At 39.7% G+C, this 18,733-nt stretch overlaps 1 protein-coding gene across 3 annotated transcripts in view; it reads left to right on the top strand.

Moving 5' to 3' along the window:
• Positions 1 to 18,733, top strand: part of kcnh5b (potassium voltage-gated channel, subfamily H (eag-related), member 5b) — a 163,995-nt gene that overhangs the window by 122,852 nt on the left and 22,410 nt on the right. For all 3 annotated transcript variants that reach the window (XM_037746134.1, XM_037796826.1, XM_037746135.1), the window contains one exon: positions 4,985 to 5,181. In XM_037746134.1, coding sequence (XP_037602062.1) covers positions 4,985 to 5,181 — 197 coding nt within the window. The remainder of the gene's footprint in view (positions 1 to 4,984; positions 5,182 to 18,733) is intronic.

Below are 18,733 nucleotides of genomic sequence, written 5' to 3'. Positions count from 1 at the left end.
ACTACTTGTAACGTAATAAATCATCTACTTGCAACTACTATTTCATCAACTTTTAACGGACCATGCTGCACACATTTGCATCTTGGAAAAAAAAGGATTTTTACAAACTAACTGGTGATCTAAAGCTCATATAAGATAAAACTTTATTCATCTCGAGGGGAAACACTGCCCATATGTTGCGAAGACCAGACGCAGCAACATAATTAATACATCAGTTATCTTAATTAATGGTCTCATTAGCATAAGTGGTTATGATTAATATCACGCCGATCATGTTGGGTTCTTTCAGGCAGATCAAGTTCCTCTTGTTGGGAACAGAATGAGCTCATTAAACCTCTTTATTACTGTTTTCTACAGTGAACATTCTGAGTAGAACTCATTAATCATTCATCAGTTTGTGTCTAAAACTGGACATATTGCAAAGCGGCTATTCATCGGTGACAGGGACAACATTTGTGCAGTCTGGAAGTACTGTAATTATTAAAAAAAGGGTTCTTCAAATGCTAAGAGTAGTACTTTTAGTACAATAAAGATGCTGCCGTTGGTGGGTCTGTGTCACAGCAGCTGTATAAGCGTCTCCACCCACTCAGTTTTCAGAGATAATGGCCTGACGGGGGCAACAGCAGCATCAGCACGCCAGCTGAAAGCATCAGCCTGAGATTGCTGGACCGACGTGTGTTGAAGCTGCAATGTGAGATAAAGCGAAACGAGGGTGCACACCCCGCTCGCCCACCCACCCGCCCGCACACAGGCAATTTATTTTTCTGCGGATGGGGATACAGCAGCATCCAGTGTCATCTCCACATTCGACAGGATGTCAACTGAGAGTTGATCCTCATCACAACAAAATGTGTTTATTTTAAACCAGTGCACTTCTATGAATAACCACAACAGGGATCTCTCTTAGTGGTAGACGTTAGAAGATGATAACACCTTCGGTCCCCTTTTATTCTAGTTTGGTTTCTTTATGTTCCAATTAGGGCTGTCAAAGTTAAAACGACAATAACGCCTTAGTGCAGATTTGTTTCAACGCCACTAATTTCTTTAACGCAACTTGTGATTTTTAGGTGGTAACGGGCTCAGTTTTTAAGCTTGAGATACTGGTATCATATGAAACTAGAAAGCCTAAAGAATCCATCGGTACCAACCATGTCATACTAGCTTGTCATAAAGGAGGCTAAATTACGCTCCAAACTTACGCTAAATTTTGGCGAGGGAAAACTGTCATGTCCATTTTCAAAGGGGTCCCTTGACCTCTGACCTCCAGATGTGTGAATGTAAATGGGTTCTATGGGTACCCACGAGTCTCCCCTTTACAGACATGCCCACTTTATGATAATCACATGCAGTTTGGGGCAAGTCATAGTGAAGTCAGCACACTGACACACTGACAGCTGTTGTTGTCTGTTGGGCTGCAGTTTGCCATGTTATGATTGGAGCATATTGTTTTATGCTAAATGCAGTACCTGTGAGGGTTTCTGGATCAATATCTGTCATTGTTTTGTTAATTGATTTCCAATAATAAATATATACATACATTTGCATAAAGCAGCATATTTGTACATTTTGAACAGATAAAAAAAATATTGCGATTAACTATTTTAATTGATTGACAGCCCTAGTCTGGATATATACAGTATGATTATTTGTTCAATTATAGATCAGAAAAACATGAGGCATGTTTTCTCTCATACCCTTTTTTACCACCAACATGGAACGGCTTCTGTTCCGGTTCACACACCTAATTTCGAACTGTTCGGAGCATTTCGTCCAAAAATAAATTGGTTCGGAACCCAAAATGTGGCAGCTGAAACCAACAACATGGGCATTAAATGCTCAGGATTAAAAGGGATGCGGAACAGGATGTGATTCCTTAAACTGTACTGTAAATACCTTGAAGCTGGGTTTGCTGAACCCCGGTCACCTTGCTGGGCACCTGCACCTGTTTTCATTGTCTGGAACAGGGGTCAGCAGCCTGCAGCTCCGGAGCCACATGCATCTCTTTAGCTCCTCTCCAGTGGCTCCCTGTGGATTTTAAAAATGGAAATGAATAACTGTTTTTTGTTTACATTTTCATTTTTATTTACCATTGCTGTAGGTCTATGGTACGACGGTACAACGGAGTGTTAGGGCCACTTTGAGGAATAAAGTAACGAACCAAACTGAACACGGATATAGTAAGCAAGAGTAAACAGAGATAAACACTAGTACTGTACTTGCTAGTACATACATGTTATGCCAGTACATAAGAGAAGGTACAGGAACCTTCTTATATGTCATATTCAGTGTATAACAGCGTAGATCAAACATTTAGTCGCTGTGAGCAGTTAGGCAGTGATAATATGAGCAGTGGTTGTGGTTCTGGTTGTGGATGAGTAACCAGCAGCATAACAAAGCCTGGCGGCCGGGGTCACGGCACAGATTTATCCATCTCCTCCCACCCAATCCTAACTGTGATTTTTTTTAACCCCCCGTAAGTGTCACACTCGGTGCACACAGCCACCACCACCACATCCACCACCACATTCACCACCCCCTGGCCTCGTGTGACCGCGTCCACATCTACACAGCTAATTGGCGAGGAGCCGCGGATCTCTGGGGAGCTCATTCCAGACGAGTCCCGCTGCCTGACTCACTGTTGGCTGTTCGAAGGAGGGAAAGGGGCCCTCAGGGTGGCGCAGAGGAGGGATTGTCGAGATGAGATCCACTCACTCACTCGCGGTGACACACACGCTCTGTCGGCATTTTGCGACGGTGTGGCGGATACGTCTATTACTCGGGGTGTTGTGACAGCCCGTGGACGGCGTGGACTGCTTTTCGTCACATCGTATCCAGGTCAGCTCAGAGAAATGCTGAGCTGATGGTTGTGGCAGGTTTGACACAGATGTGACTCCTTGTTAGCCCAGATTTGACTTTTTTTGGTGTCTGTTACAACCAGAGTTCGACTCTCTTCAGGGAAAAGTAGTCCAGAAGCACCATTGTATTCCATTTACGTATAATTGCTGATTGGTAGAGAGTGCTCTCCAGGCGAAATGCTTTCTGAGTTTTCGTCTTACAAATTTAAATCTCCTCCTGATGTGGAAAAGATGAAAACAGAGAAGGAGAAAATGGATAAAATGGAAAAAAAATCTTCCTTATGTAAAATCTAAAGCCCCCCCCCTCCAGTCAGTGTTACTTCCTATTTATTGGTTAATGTTCTCTCTCAAACGGAGAACGGGGGTGTGGTTAATAGTCAGACGTAATTCATCACCACGGCAACCACATTTCATCGTTTTTCAACCCAGTTTAGATGAATTACACACCGACTCTCTCTCGCTCGCTCTCTTCTTCACTGTCTCCTCCTGGCGAGGCAGCCGTCTGGCTGCATCCGCACCGAGGAGCCGCACCACCGCACGCCGGCCACACCACACCACACTGAGGAGCCGCACCACCACACGCCGGCCACACCACACCGGGCCACACTGTGATTCATTTGTGGGACTTTTCTCTGGTTTTGTCATGAGCTGAAAGTTGTGCTCCCCGTCGTCCGAACCCTTTAGAGGCCCGCAAACCCCCAGTATCGGCTGCTTTCTGTTCATTTATCTCCAGAAGGAGGAGGAGACGGTGAAGAAGAGAGTGAGTGAGAGAGACGGAGTGTTGTGTTCATTCTGACGGTGGGATTTTGTGTAATTCACTGTGTTGTTCACCGTTCTCGGCACACACACAAATGCCATGGTGAAAATAAACACACTAAACTAAGGCAGAGGAAACAAAAAAAATACAATGAAAACCCCTCAGTTAGCTAATGCAACAAGTTGAACTACACCTAACTAGCTAACGAACTAGAAAGAAAAACTGACAGACAGATAAACAGATTTATCAGTTTGCTCAGACTCAACCGAGCATGAGCTCGTCTGCAGCTCGGAGGATGACCTTTGACCTGCAGCTTCTACTACAGTCAACAAAATGAAGTTATTAGTATCACCAAACAGGGTGACTCAACATCAATCAGGAAATGGCTAAAATACACCGGAAGGGAGACTTTAACTATTTTATTTAAATATTCATTTAAAATCCAGAGAACATGTTAAGCACTTGTTTGATGGACAGGATTAAAGTGCAGCAATGTGACACATCCAGCGGTGTTCACTGTGACTGAAAGCCACACTGTCAAACCTCCAGCTGCTAAACCACATGACTTCATCCAGTCACTGGACCATCTACCTCTTAATGCAGCTTCACCTGACACCACCTGCCTTTTCTCCTCTTAGTTGGGCCACCGCTTTCTTTTTTACTGTTGTCATCACATCATCCATTAACACCCGAGGGTGCAGCATCACTCTGCTGGGAGGCAAAGTTTTTAAAAAGTCTTTCTCCTTGTTGGATCTGAATCTGACGGAGTCGCTGTACCTGTTAGCTGTTGCTTACCGCTTGGTATCACAGTCTGATGGTGGTGAAATCAGCAGCTCTGGTTGCTAAGGACTTGGTCAGGTAAAACTGTTGCTAAGGACAGAAAAAGAGCGGAGTTGTGTGCTTTATGCAGAGAGGCAGATGGTTTAATGTTTTACAGTCAACATACGTCCGTACAGCTAATTAGCACCGTCCTGTAATTCATCATTATCCTGCCGTCTTCCACAGTTTCTCTTCATATTCTAACATCACACTCACTAAGCCGACAATCACTGTGATGTGATGTGTTGGTCCACAACAGAGGACGTCACTGTCCTTTCATTTTCCTCCCATCACAGCCTCCTTAAAATAAAAATGATATTTCATTTTCTGTGAGACTTCCTCTCTCAATTAGCACATCCCAGCTACTGTGCCTTCACTTCTCCTGTCTTCTTCTTCTGTGGTGTTGTAGCTGTCACAATAGATGAGAACAAACATGTCGTTAAGGTATAAAAAATACGGCTTTAAAAACTTGCTTTGTTAGTTTTTACCTGATGTGTCACCTTTATTAAAAAGTCGATGAATCAATAATTGAAACTTGAAACTGTGTCCTCAGGTAAAGGCGACGTGTTTGGTGACGTCTTCTGGAAGGAAACCACCCTGGCTCACGCGTGCGCTAACGTCAGGGCGTTAACGTACTGCGACCTCCACGTCATCAAGAGGGAAGCCTTGCTCAAAGTACTGGAGTTTTACACCGCCTTCGCCAACTCCTTCTCCCGCAACCTCTTCCTCACCTGCAACCTGCGCAAGCGGGTAAGTTTGCTTTATTTTTTAAACGAATGGCATCGTTGTATTCAGCCTGACCTTCAGTCTGAACGGGGTTTTATTCTGGTCATTGGTTTGATGGATTGCTCTTTATTGATCAATATCCCCGTTGTTGTGAAGAAGAAGCCGGTCAGAGGTATAAATCAGAGAACGCCTTGTTGATACAAAACGCTGCTCTATAATTATTGAATAAAACCAAAAGTAACCCAAAATCCAGATGTGAACTGATGCAAACTGTTGAATGATTGTATCATCTTCTTAATTTTGTTATTGGAGGCACACTACAGCAGTTTAAGCTCCGTGATTGGATGTTTTTAACTGAACTGCACCCTGGGAGTTGTAGTTGACCTCTCTCCTTCAGTTTTTATCCACATGCTTCTTATACCTTTGATTTTTAACAAAGAAGCAGATATTTTCTAACACAGTTGTTCATCTTTTGTACTGTTGCATCTAAACCTCGAACTGGAGATGATGGGAAATCTAAGAGGGGTTGAAACCACAGACTGTATATAAAGATGGACGACATGACAGCTCCCCAAAGGTGAAGCGTATTAAAAGTATAGACGCAAAGAGATGAAACTCCAGCGGTTCTTTTTTTTTTGACAACAAGCCATTTTGGACTGAAAACGTGTATTATATTTATAATATTTTATTGTTCAACACAGGCCATTTTGGTAAAATATGACGTAGAATAGAAATAATTTAGTTTTAAAGTTTCATGTTTGTACATATCTTGATATATAGTCAGTCTATGGTTGAAACAAGTGAGAGGAAAGTAGTTTAATTCCTCAAGGATTATTGTATTTCTCTACGTCTGTATGAGAACAGTAGAGTATGAAAGTAGAGGCTTGAGCACACACTCATTCAGAGGCCGTCTGACCTGACATCACCTCATATTTTCCTCCCTTCTGCTTTTCCTCTCATAACAAGTCGGTTGTTGTTTACTTGTCCTTCATAATATTCTCTCGGCTCAATAGGTCTTTCTCTCAGCGCGCCGCAAACACAATAAATTATACATAGATACCGGTCGCCTCATTATGTCCTGTGCCCTTTTGACGGTTCTCACTGACGTCCTGGCAGGCAGTCTATTCACTCTCTCTGTTTGTGTTTTAAGTTCATAGATAATAATTTATGAATGTGTTTATTTGATCTACCTGGCCTCTACGTCTAGGTCTGTGTGACCGTATGCATACATGTTCTGCACACATACACAATTATACAGTTTACTTTACTCTTTTCTGCTATGGTTCCTTACTTTGACTTTGAAATTTGAATTATAAACACATATTTTTCCATGACTTTCAACCATAATATAATAGATATGTTTGTGTATGTGTGTATGGGTAAACATGTTTACGTCCATATCTATCTATGGAGGATATATTGGCCTCTTCATCCTAATGAGTGCAGTTATTCAGAATGCTGACTCCGTGTCTTTGGCAACAACAGATATTAATTTAAATAAAACACATGAATATATATTGATCGCTGTTGTCTAAAGGAAATTATCTAAATGCAGGCTGCAGATATCTTTCCATATCTGGAGGAAATGATGGCTGCGTATCGATCCGGCTCTGTACTGTTAGTGCTGTCTGTGTGCTCCAGCTTTAGTCTGACTTCAACTCCACATTCCTGCTCTCAAAGCTGCTTCGTCACTGTTTTTATTGCTCACTGCTGGAAATTGGATTTCTTAATAGATTTGTGAGTGTGGATCTGTGCTGAACATTGTCATAGCCAGCAACTCACTGTTCAGGCCCCAAGTGGAAGCAAGCAATAACAGTTTGAACCAGAAAAGTTGTTGATACAGTAGATTTATTGTGATATTTATTCCAAAGTAGATCTATAAATGCAGTGGAATGTGGTATTACAGCCCATTCACACGGAAATGCGTATAAATGCCACGATACCACAAGGCTTTTAGAGTGCAATAAGTACACGCCATGTATCCTGTACTGACTGCAATGTAAACACCTCCACATATAAACGCTCCAGTAAGAGTTAGTGACGTAGTATAAAAAGCGAGAAAGATCACTTATGGTGGGCGGGAGGGAAGGTGGATGGGTCCAGCAAACACCGGAATTTTAACCAGGGACAGCTGTTCGAAACTGTTGGTGACCGGTGTTTTATAAGTTACGTTGGTGATGATTGTCCAGAAATGTCAGAAAAAAAAGTCAGAAAAAGTAAAAAAAAAAAAAAGTCAGAAAAAAGTGATAAAAATGTAGAAAAAATTAAATGTCAGAAAAATGTAGAAAAAATAATGTCAGAAAAAAAGTGATAAAAATGTAAAAAACAAAAAAATCAGAAAAAAGTCAGTAAAATGTAGAAAAATAAATTTCAGAAAAAGTCAAAAAATGTAAAAAAAAAAAAAAAAAAGTGATAAAAATTAAAAAAAAGTCAGAAAAATGAAAAAAATAAAAGTCAGTAAAATGTAGAAAAAATAAATGTCAGAAAAAAGTCAGAAAAATGTAAAAAAAAAAAAAAGTCTGAAAAACGTCTGAAAAATATAGAAAAAAATTAATGTCAGAAAAATTAGAAAAAGTCTGAAAAATGTAAAAGAAAATAATGTCAGAAAAAAAGTCTGAAAAATGTAGAAAAATAAATGTCAGAAAAAGTCAAAAAATTAAAAAAAAAAAAAAGTCAGAAAAATAAAAAAAAGTCAGAAAAATGTAAAAAACTAAAAAAATTCTGAAGTAAGACAGAAAAATGTAGAAAAAATAAAGTCAGAAAAAAGTCAGAAAAATGTAAAAAAAAAAAAAGTCTGAGAAAAGTCTGAAAAATATAGAAAAAAATTGATGTCAGAAAAATTAAAAAAAAGTCTGAAAAATGTAAAAGAAAAAAAAAAAAAGTCAGAAAAAAAGTCAGAAAAATGTAAAAAAAAAAATAATGTCAGAAAAATGTAAAAAAAAAAAAAGAAAAAGAAAAATGAAAAAAAAAAAGAAAAAAATCAGAAAAAAAGTCAGTGAAATGTAGAAAAATAAATGTCAGAAAAAGTCAAAAAATGTAAAAAAAAAAAATAAAAAGTCATAAAAACAAACAGTCAGAAAAATTTAAAAAAATAAAAAAGTCAGAAAAATGTAAAAAAAAAAAAAAAAAATGTCTGAAGTGAGACAGAAAAATATTTGAAAAAAGTCAAAAAATTGTCTGAAAAAAAGTCAGAAGAAAGTCTGAAAATGTCTGAAAAAGTCCATTGACATTTGTGACATGTTTTCTATAGTTATGTTATGTTGTTTTACTTTGTTTACGTACTTATTTCAAGCCCAAACACTGACGTTAGCACTTAGCTCAAATCATCACTGTGCCTATAAGTACAGCCTCACAGAGATGCTGGCATAGCTGTGGAGTCTAACTGGAAATCCACATCAAAAGCAAGACATGAGCGACTCTAATGAAGTGTTCATATCGGCTGAAATCAATATAGCTTTTATTATTTATCTTTAATAAGTTCAGAACATATAAACCGGAGATCTGTCTGGTTTTAACAGCTGTCTGTGGAGATTATGCTTCAATATGTGAGCAAGAAAAATAATTATTTCTGAGCATGTGAAACATTTTTCTTTGGTTTGCCTGACTGAGATGTGACTGTCTGGGCCTCCTCCATTACTGAGAAATCTTTAGGTTCATTTAGGAAAAGAATCCCTCTTAATTAGAAAGTGCAGGATGCTCATTTGCATGGCGTCCCCAGCGTGTGATTTAGGCAGATTACACAGCAGCAGTTTACATACAAATCTGCTAAGTGAAGCTTTAAAACGAGTTAAAAAAGTAAAACTACCATTACGATGAGATAATGGCTCTTGTTTTAAACACAATCTCCCTCCGTCGTGGGTCGGCAGCTCCACCGGCTCCGGTACATCGTTTGTCTCACGTCCTCCTCCTTAATTGATAAGATGGACACTTTTCTTGCTGCGTGCAGCAGGAAATCTGACCCGCTGGTCTCCTCATGTAAACACAGAACAGAAATAGCGATGTGGGCAGAGCTCCTTCTCCTATCCCTCCGTTAGCTCTTTTGTTCCCGGGATGCGTGACAGCTGCTACAGCGCCGCCGTGATGAAGATAAACAAGTTCTAGCGGGAGCTCCGACGTGGCCTGTAGGACTGTGAGGAGACCAGAATGTGTGTCAGCCCTAACTCGACCTGTCACTCATGTAATAATGGCCGACTACCGATCTGCCTACATCAGCACTTTTCCTTTCTCAGCCTCTCTCTCTCTCTCTCCTGATGAGTCTCCCTCTCTTTGTGCTGCTTTTACTCTAATTCTTATCTCCTTTTCTCAGCGGTAAACTGATTGTTTGTGTTTGAGGAAGAGCGTCTAGCCAAATCAGAGGTGGCCAGTGTTCCTTCGGCTAAGGCAGCAACCTTTTTGTTCCAGTGTTTCCTCACAGCCCTGTCAGATAAGAGAGAGAGGCTCCTCTACCTCATCATCTTAGATAGATGAGGATGGCTTAATGGTTATGTTCATAAGTATTTCACCACAGAGGAAACTCAGTGGCTGTTTTGGGTCCATGGCTGAATATGTGAATCCATACAAGACCAACACGTTCTCACTCCTAACTCGGCTTGGTCAGTGGCCCTACGCTTCAAACTATGACACATCTACATACCCCTCTAGCGTCAGTTTTGGACGTGTCAGGGATGGCGGGTCAGTTTCCGCTTGTTACATGCATACAATCCCTTTTCAAAATAAACTTCCAATGTAGATTTACTTAGTTTTAAGGGGTGAACTGGATTTATAACACAAGACAAAACAAGAGCGCCTTTGCTAAACAGAATGCCGCACAATAATTGATTCATGTTGATTATCTTGTTTTCATGTTGGAAGCAATTGAAATTTAATTAATTGCACAGCTCTATAACTACGTTTGTTACGTAACAAAACTACAGTAAAATAAGTTAACGTTTACTTGGTTTCACACGGGACACGAACAACGGTCTCCTGGGTGAAAGTCCTGTGTTTGTTTGACCCATCCGTTCTCCCCTCCCGCCCTACACGGACTTTCTCGCTCTTTATAAAACATCAGTTGCTCTGAGCGGTGATATTTGACAAGTTGGGAGTCGGAACAGGTCGACATGATTATGTAGTTTGTGTTTATACTACTGTACTAAAATTTAGAGTGGCAGAAGCTGAACTTGCATTACCTTTAGTTGCGTACTTCAACCTGGCTGCAGATACTTGGTTGTTATGGTGGTACCACTTGGTTTCTCTTCATCGATCTGTCTGTTCTCTGCTGGTGAATCACTCAGTAAACTCAGATAACAGTAAAAATCAGCTCCTGTATTGTTTCCCCTCACCGTGGTGTCTGTGGTTGCCATGGTCACACGGCGAGCCGCGGATGAGAAGAAGCTGAGCTATCATAAACTCCACATGCAGCGGTAAAGAGCCTTTCGGGAGTTCAGATCTAATCCAGGACCTGAATCAGATCTGTTTTATCTCTTTATCTCCTCTTATTTGGAAGTGAGAATGAAAGTGAACTCACCTGAGAGGTCTGTTATCCATCACTGCTGGAAAACAACAGTATAAATGGTAGGGTTATTTAAAAATGAACCACTTCATTGTTGTTTTGATGTTCAAATCAGAAGAGTTCAGTGTTCCTTGGGCAGCAATGATCAAACCGTTCACCGACACATTTTCATTCATAACACCTATAAAAGTTACTGTGAGGAACTTTTAACTGGTTATGAAACAGTCTCAGTTTAATACCGATGGCTCTATATGACCTACATCAGTAAATGAGATCATCAGCGAGAAGATTGGGCTCGCTGGAAGGAAGGGAGGCTGGTGCTCTTTCAAAATAAAAGTCCTCAGTGGTGGTGGAGCAGAGCAACACCATGCATTTCATGACATTTGTATCTACAGAAGGTTTATTTACATGTTTAACTATGCTAGAGTTACATTGCACGGTTTTGTTCCTGTCTGTTAATACTTTTAATTTACACTCTTAGATGTAATATAAAATTGGTATTAACGGTAGTTTCTGTCAGTCACACCGGTCCGGTCTAGACGTGCTGCCAGCAGCTCGATACCGCTGAGTGATTACAGAAAAGAAGTCTGCAGTTTAAATCTCAAAGGACACGTTAGGATGCAAAAAGGCCGAGAAGTAAAAAGCCAGATAATAAATATTTGGTGATATTTATTGGCGCTCCACTCCTTTAAGTTATTGGCCTTTTAGAGTTTTTTATGAGGCTCTTCTGTGCAGTTTCACTTGTCCAACCTGAAATACAGAGACCGTGAACAAAGAGTGCTTTAGTCCTCAAACTGTCTGTATCCTGAATCACCAGATGTCTGCTGGTTTGCAATTTGACGTCACAGTCACTGAGTTGTTTTAAATATGAACTAATGAAAGATCACAATCAATACAAAGATGAAGTACGTTACTATCAAAAAACTTCTGTCCCTCTCCATATCCTTTAGTATCTCTATCTGTCAGTCTCTCTCATCTGTTCATCTGTAGGTCATAGACTGTATATAAGAAGCGGACGTAGTCACCACGACGTCACCTATTGGTTTGTGGACTACGGTTTGAAGCCTCAAGTTCGGCAATTTGGTTCTTGGTTTTTGCAACCAGAAGTGACAGGAGAGGGTGGAGCTAAGTACAACTGAACGCTGAATAAGACATTTTTAGGGCGACTTAAATTAACTTTCATAAGGGGGTAATTATTTATTTTTCGGTTGTATTTAGCTCCCCCCTCTCGCGTCACTTCTTGACTTCAACACGGCAGTCCACAAACCAATGGGTGAAGTCACGGTGACGTCACGGTGACTACGTCCACTTCTTATATAAAGTCTATCATTGAGAAATTTACCTCGGTCCAAAACATTTGCGTTTTGTGTGAAAGTGTTCATGACAAAAACAGCAGTTCGAAAAAAACTATATTGACGTGCAAATTAATCGCAGGTCTTTAGACCATAAAATCCAAACCAGCTGGATCCATTGGGTTATTCAAATGGTCTATGTCATGGTTTGAATATCCATTGAAGGTTTTTAAACTCTCAATTATGGCCCTATTAAATGTGCCAAAAACACATTTACCAAAGAAATATCCAGTCGCTTTCCACTTTTGGCCTTTTCTCATTTACTTGGCATTCGTGGGGTTTCTTACCAGGTTTATTTTTGTGATGAAAGTAGGACCAAAATGTCTCCAGCGTTGTCGTACTCAACTACATCAGTGGAGCTATCCAGACATGTCTAATAACTTGATGAATCTCGAACAGACATATAATACACATCAGGGAAAAGAAACACTACATCACGCAGACCACATATTTAAGACTTAAGAAAGGTAACTAAATTAATCATGAGACGAGATGCATCAGCAGTAGTGTTGGTTCTGATTGACGGTTCCCTTTTTGGTCCCAATCCTGGTTGGAACAATACCCGGACGCTAACAAATATCTTTGCAAGAAAAATGCTTTGTTTCTGATTCTTCTGGAGAATTTCAACCATAATTTGCATCCAGATGTTTCTGGATTTGACTCTAAAGATTGAACTTATCTCTTAACATATTAGATTTTGTCTCCAGAGTCTGCAGCGTCTCATGAAGAAGAGATGTTTTTTGTGTCATAGCCTCATAGTTTTTATACGTATTATTGCGTACTAGTCAACCAAAAGAAGTAGTGAAAGAACTCTTGTATCGGGTCTTTTAACAGAGACATTAGCTCCTCACCCTCATCAGCATCACATTAGTCTTTGTGGCAGTTATAGTTGGAGAGGTAAATAGAGAGAATGACGAGATGCAACAGCACAGCGTGAGCCACAGAGAGCGTGATTTCGAGGTTTCACAGTCGTAGTACCAAACCTCCAGTCACCAGAGCTCCTATTACATAAATACTCTGTAAAAGTGGCTCTTCTTTTTACTACCTCCCCAAGGCTGTTAAACGCCTCTTCACCTGTCTAAAAGAGATGTATTACCTCCAGATAAAAACTGCAGATCTGCTGTTTTGCTGTTGTTGCTTCGGGGTGTGGACAGGACTCGTTATCATGGAGTCCGAACGCTGCATCTTTCTCTGTTTGTCGGGAGGAATCTCCCTCCTATCGTCAGGGAAATGCTAATGACTGTTTATCACAGTCAGTCACTTTACTCGCCAAGTTCAGTAAAAAGTAAAGTAATGAGAGTTTAGAGTTTCACAGCAACAGAACAGTGTGTGATGCACCGTGGTAAAACTTTTTAGCCTCTTTCAGCTCATAGTTTTGGTTTTACAGCACATTTACCTCATGGTTCAGTCTCTCTCTAACCTGATCTCATGGGAAGACTTATAAATAGCACAACATCACAAGGACATTCCGCCTGTCATGAGAAAACATTTTAGCCATGTCGCGTGACATTTGTATGCCTTTTTACGTCCTTTTTACACCACGCAACAAAACCTGGTCAGGGAGATCCCAGCGAAGATAACGTGAGCGGTCAGAACAGTTCAGAGTCGACGGCGAGTCGGACAGAGGAGACTTAGGAGAACACGACAGGAAAAACATCACGGTTGGGCTTAAAATAAGTACGTAAACTCAGTAAAACATGCATGGAAACAATGTAACAGAACTATAGAAAACAACTTGTTTTCAGACATTTTTCTGACTTTCTTCTGACATTTGAACTTCTTCTGACATTTTTTTTTTTTTTTTTACTTTTTTTTTCAATTTTCTGACTTTTTTAGGGCTTTTTTGGACATTTTTCAGATTTTTTTCTTTTTAAATTATTCTGACTTTCTTCTGACTTCTTTTTTATTTTTAATTTTTCCGACTTTTTCAGCCATTTTTCAAAATAAATGCTGACTTCTGTCTGACATTTTTCTGACTTTCTTCTGACTTTTTCCAACTTTTTCAGACTTTCTTCAGACATTTTATTTATTTATCTTTCTGACTTTTTTACAGCCTTTTTTCAGACATTTTTCTGACTTTTTTTTTTCTTTATTTACATTTTTCTGACTTTTTTCTGATTTTTTTTTTTTTTTTTTTTACATTTGTCAGACTTTCTTCAGACTTTTTCAGATTTTTATTTTATCTTAATTTTCTGACTTTCTTTTCTTTTTTTTTACTTTTTTCTGACTTCCATCAGACTTTTTTAATTTTTAATTTTTTTTTTTCAGACCTTTTGGGGATTTTTTTTCAGACGTTTTTCTGACTTTTTGTCAGACATTTTTGGACAATCGTTGCTAACGTAACTTACAAAACATACGTACGTAAACTACGTAACAGAAGTACGGAAAAATACAAATACAAAAAAATAACTCAACAACCCTTTCGGACACTTACACTAACAACTTTGTGTTGTCTGAGGCCTGTTTTCTGTTTAGAATTAATACATGTAAATACAGTGTTGTTAAAAACTCCTGTGTGTTTAAGCCCTGAGTCATCACCCTGATGAAACCCTGAATAATTTTGGCGAGTGAATTCAGATTTCCTGCCGTGGCCTCCTGCCAGCCTGCAGCGCCAGCAGAGACTGACTGCAGATAAACTGATCTGGAGGAACTGGCTGCCGTTAACTCTCCGTGTCTCCTCTTCGGGGTATTCATCATTGTTCTGCAGAGTTTTACAAACCTAAATAAACTAGTAAACGGGCTCGTAGCTGTGTTTTTGGACGAGGAGGAGCCGTTAATGGCGCCTGCTGGGAGGTTTCACATGCTGCGCTGGGTTTTTTCTGGACAGATTGTGTGTGCTGGGAGCGACAGGCTTCAGGGCTACAGCCTGCAGACTGGGAGGCTTTTACCAGCCCTCCGTTGGATTATTCATGTGTCGGACAATAAAGGCGGGTGTGCACGGAGTGTGTGCCCACACTCAAGTCACACTTCCTTTTGTGCATTGAAGCAGATTCACTGAGCAGGAACTGTGTGTGTGTGAGGCTGAGTGTTGTCTCACCTCAGTAAGGTGTGTACACAGTGACCCTTAAGGCCATACATTTAAAAAGCAAGCAGACAGAATGAGAAAGTTTGTATTCTTATGTGCAGAGGTGGACAATAACTACGTGCGTTTAGTCAAGTTCTGTACTCCAGTGCAATTTAGAGGCTTGAGTACCACTGAATTACAGAAGAAATATTGTACCTAAATATTGTAGTTTTTACAGTCAAAACAGAAGAGTAGATGATAAAATATGGCGGTCTGGTAGGAAGTGCAACAGCCTCGTTTCAGCTCAAGGACACAATGTTTGATGTTATTTAAATTAGCATCTTCCTGCAACAGAGGAAGCTGCAGTTTCAGGACCAACATCCCTAAAAGTTGTGATTCTCCTCTCCTACATTATACATGTTTTTATGTTTGATAATATTTGTAATTTACTCCTTATCTTCATCAGGTTAAAGGTTGAATACGGGACTTAAAATACAGTGTTTTTCCTTTGTGGTCTGACTTCCTGCGTGTATCTCAGTTTCACACTTGAGCTGTTGATGATGTTGTAATCAGCGAGCAGCGAGCCGAGTTGTCAGAAGCTCTTCATAACAGGCCGCTGACCAGCAGCAAGCTGACCAGCAGCAAGCTGACCAGCAGCTCGCTGAGGGCACAGCTCCTCATTCTGCTCACTGGCAGCGGAACAGAGTTTAACGTGTTAATTAATTGATCGCTGAGAGGAAGTTGTTTCTGCTTTCACCCCCCTCCTGAGAAAAACTCTCTTCTCTCTCTCACACTCAGATCCAGGCGGTTTACATTTATTAGCCCCAGATTTAACTCTAATGGAGTTCTTATACACAGAAATAACCAGCTATATTGATTTCTTTTAATTGTTTTTTTTCCACGATCGATGTGTGCAGAAGATCTGTTTTTCTCTCTCGGCTTCACTGATTTTTCTTCAGCATGTTAACAAAAAGCCAGCCGAGCAGTTAGATGCACTTATTTTGAAAGGTCAGAGGTCAGGATACAGTACGACACCTCTGGAGCTGCTGATGTGCTGCAGCACGCCGCCACGGGCTTCCTGCTGGAGATTTCTATTTCTGACATTTGTGTTGGAAAGTCGGTAATTATTGACGGCGAGGCAGCGTGGTGGAAGCTCTGTTGTTAAACTTCCACTAATGCAGTTTTTCACTGTGACTGTCGCTGTGTAGCAAAAGTTAGCATCTATGGAGGACGGAACCAGCCAAAATAAAAAATAAATGAATAAATAAATAAATTACTCGATAAATAAATAAATACGTCATTAGATGTAGCAAAAATAATATTAAAAATAAATGTAGCCATTAATTAATTGATAAAATGTGACATAAATTGATAATTTAAATTTAATTTAAATTTAATTTGCATCTTTATTTGTTCATCTTTGTATTAATTACCTTATTTATATACTCTTTTGTTTAATTTTCCCTTTTTTTATTTATGTTTTTCTTCTAATTCTTTTAATACTCTATTTATTTTTACATTAATTGTATTTATTTATTTATTTTTGCATTTATTTTTTATTCATTTTATATTTAATTTAAAATGTGTGTATTTTTTATTTATTTATTTAATATTTATTTTTAAATGTGTTTTTATAAATGTATTTATTTGTATTTATTTTTTTTATATTTATTTCTAAATGTGTGTATTTATTTATTTGTATTTTTTAATTTATATTTATTGTTAAATGTGTGCGATTAATTTGCGATTAATCATGATCAACTCTGGACAACTCAGGAACATTAACGTTAAGCGTATCCGGTGGTTTGCAGAAATATACAATACCGACATTGTTTCTGGTGACTTGGGTTTTTTTTGGGTGGGTGGGGGGATGGGTGGGGGAGTACGTCATCTTTGTCTCTTTTCTTCACATCTGGGAGTAAAACAACAGAGGGGGAAACTGAGGTCTTTAGGTCATCCGAGCTGCAGATGTGTACTCTTAAAAAAAAAAAAAAAACATCATCTGCATCACGTACCAAAAGTACACAAGCTGTTTCTGTTCATCACACACTATGCAAAGTATATTTCATGACTACTCATATCCACTCACACACAGAGAGAGGCCATCTGTGTGCTCTCGGGCTACAGCCGACTCTGATTCCTCTACCAGTGTCTCTTTCTCTTTTATATCGTTGTCAACTGTATTTATTCTCACCGATAACGCCGAGCTAACAGACGGATCATGGAGGCTCACGGTGACATTACTTACACAATGACAGAAAAGAAAATCAGATTAGATTCTGTAACTTCTATATTTATATCTATTACACTTCGCCCCGGGCTAAAGGCATTCTGGGACGTTCTATATTAATCCAGGGCCTGAGGGGGTCATGTAGTCCGCTGTTATCGCCTCACTGTGGTGCGAGCTAAAGTAGGCTAAAGCCTTGTCTGGCAGCAGGGTTAGCCCCAACTCTTCCAAGGCTAAAAATAGACATGTAACTGCGGGGCTAACTGGCTTATTGTAAAAAGAAGGCTGAACAAGAGCTGCTGGTTAAACCTTCATCTAACAGAACAAGATGTCCACGGGACATTAAAACAATCTGCTCACTTATAATCACAGTAATTAATGGTTCTCTCCAAAGAGACTTCAACCTGTTCTCATCTGTCATCTCCTGATCATCTGTCAGTAATCAGTGAAATGTGACCTCTGCAAATGTCAGACTTTAGGTGATTCCCGCGACTACAATACAACAGTGTTGGGCAAGTAACCTTCAAAATGTTATATATTACTAGTTACGAGGGCCGGGACGATACACGTATCTCCTGATTCTATACTATCACGATACTTGGGTGCCGATTCGATATGTATTGTGATTCGATATTACGATTTATTGTGATATTTGTTAACTTTTTTAACACTAGACCATGGGGAAGAAAGTTGAATCATACACTTCTAGGGACTTTTACTTTGGAAAATATCTAAATTAATCCAGTACAAATGTTTGATTTTCAGCATGTACAGTATGTAGTCAGAGATGTCCTGAAGTCAAATATACGTATCAGTCATTGTCAGCAACTCCAGCAACCCCAGAATCAAAGAATAAAGACATAGCCCTCACAAATTAGTGGTATTTTCTTTTTAATTTATAAGGGACATGTAATGTTTTATACTTCTGGTGAATATAATCCAATCAATCTTATTTCCATAGATGTATTTTGTATAAACAGTTCCCCTTTGTTAACACCTTATTTTGAAAAACCGGACGTAGTCCCACGTGTCTACTTCCTCTTCGTCAGCTCCGTTCTCTTTATCCATCCATGGTCAGCTCCATCGGGGCAGTTTGAATGCATTTAACATAAATGTCAGTATCTGGGTGCTCTACAGTCGTAACGTCGGCCCATTTGACCACAGAGATGAGAGCGACGGCCGGCTCGACCGCAACGTTACCGCGATACGATAACGTTTCCTGTCCGTGACAGAGTTAGCATGCAGCTTTAGCCGTGATGTCTAGCTCTGCTTTTCCTGTCAATGTATGAAACCCAAAGTGTTTCCATCCTTTACTGGATGTGTAGTGTTTACCACGCTGGATTTAACATGTGAGGGTGCAGCTCGTATCCACGCTGACCCTCCAACGTTTTCTACTTTCTTGTTCGGCCGTCTGCGGTTTAATTGGTTGACGGATACGGAACGGATATGACGTCACGTTACTCAGACTACAACATTAAAAGCGGTAACTTCCTTCTACCTCC

This window comes from Sebastes umbrosus, chromosome 16, assembly GCF_015220745.1.
Source record: "Sebastes umbrosus isolate fSebUmb1 chromosome 16, fSebUmb1.pri, whole genome shotgun sequence".
NCBI classification, from domain to species: Eukaryota; Metazoa; Chordata; class Actinopteri; order Perciformes; family Sebastidae; genus Sebastes; species Sebastes umbrosus.
Note: the sequence above shows the minus strand (reverse complement) of the source record. Positions and strands in the feature narration are given on the sequence as shown.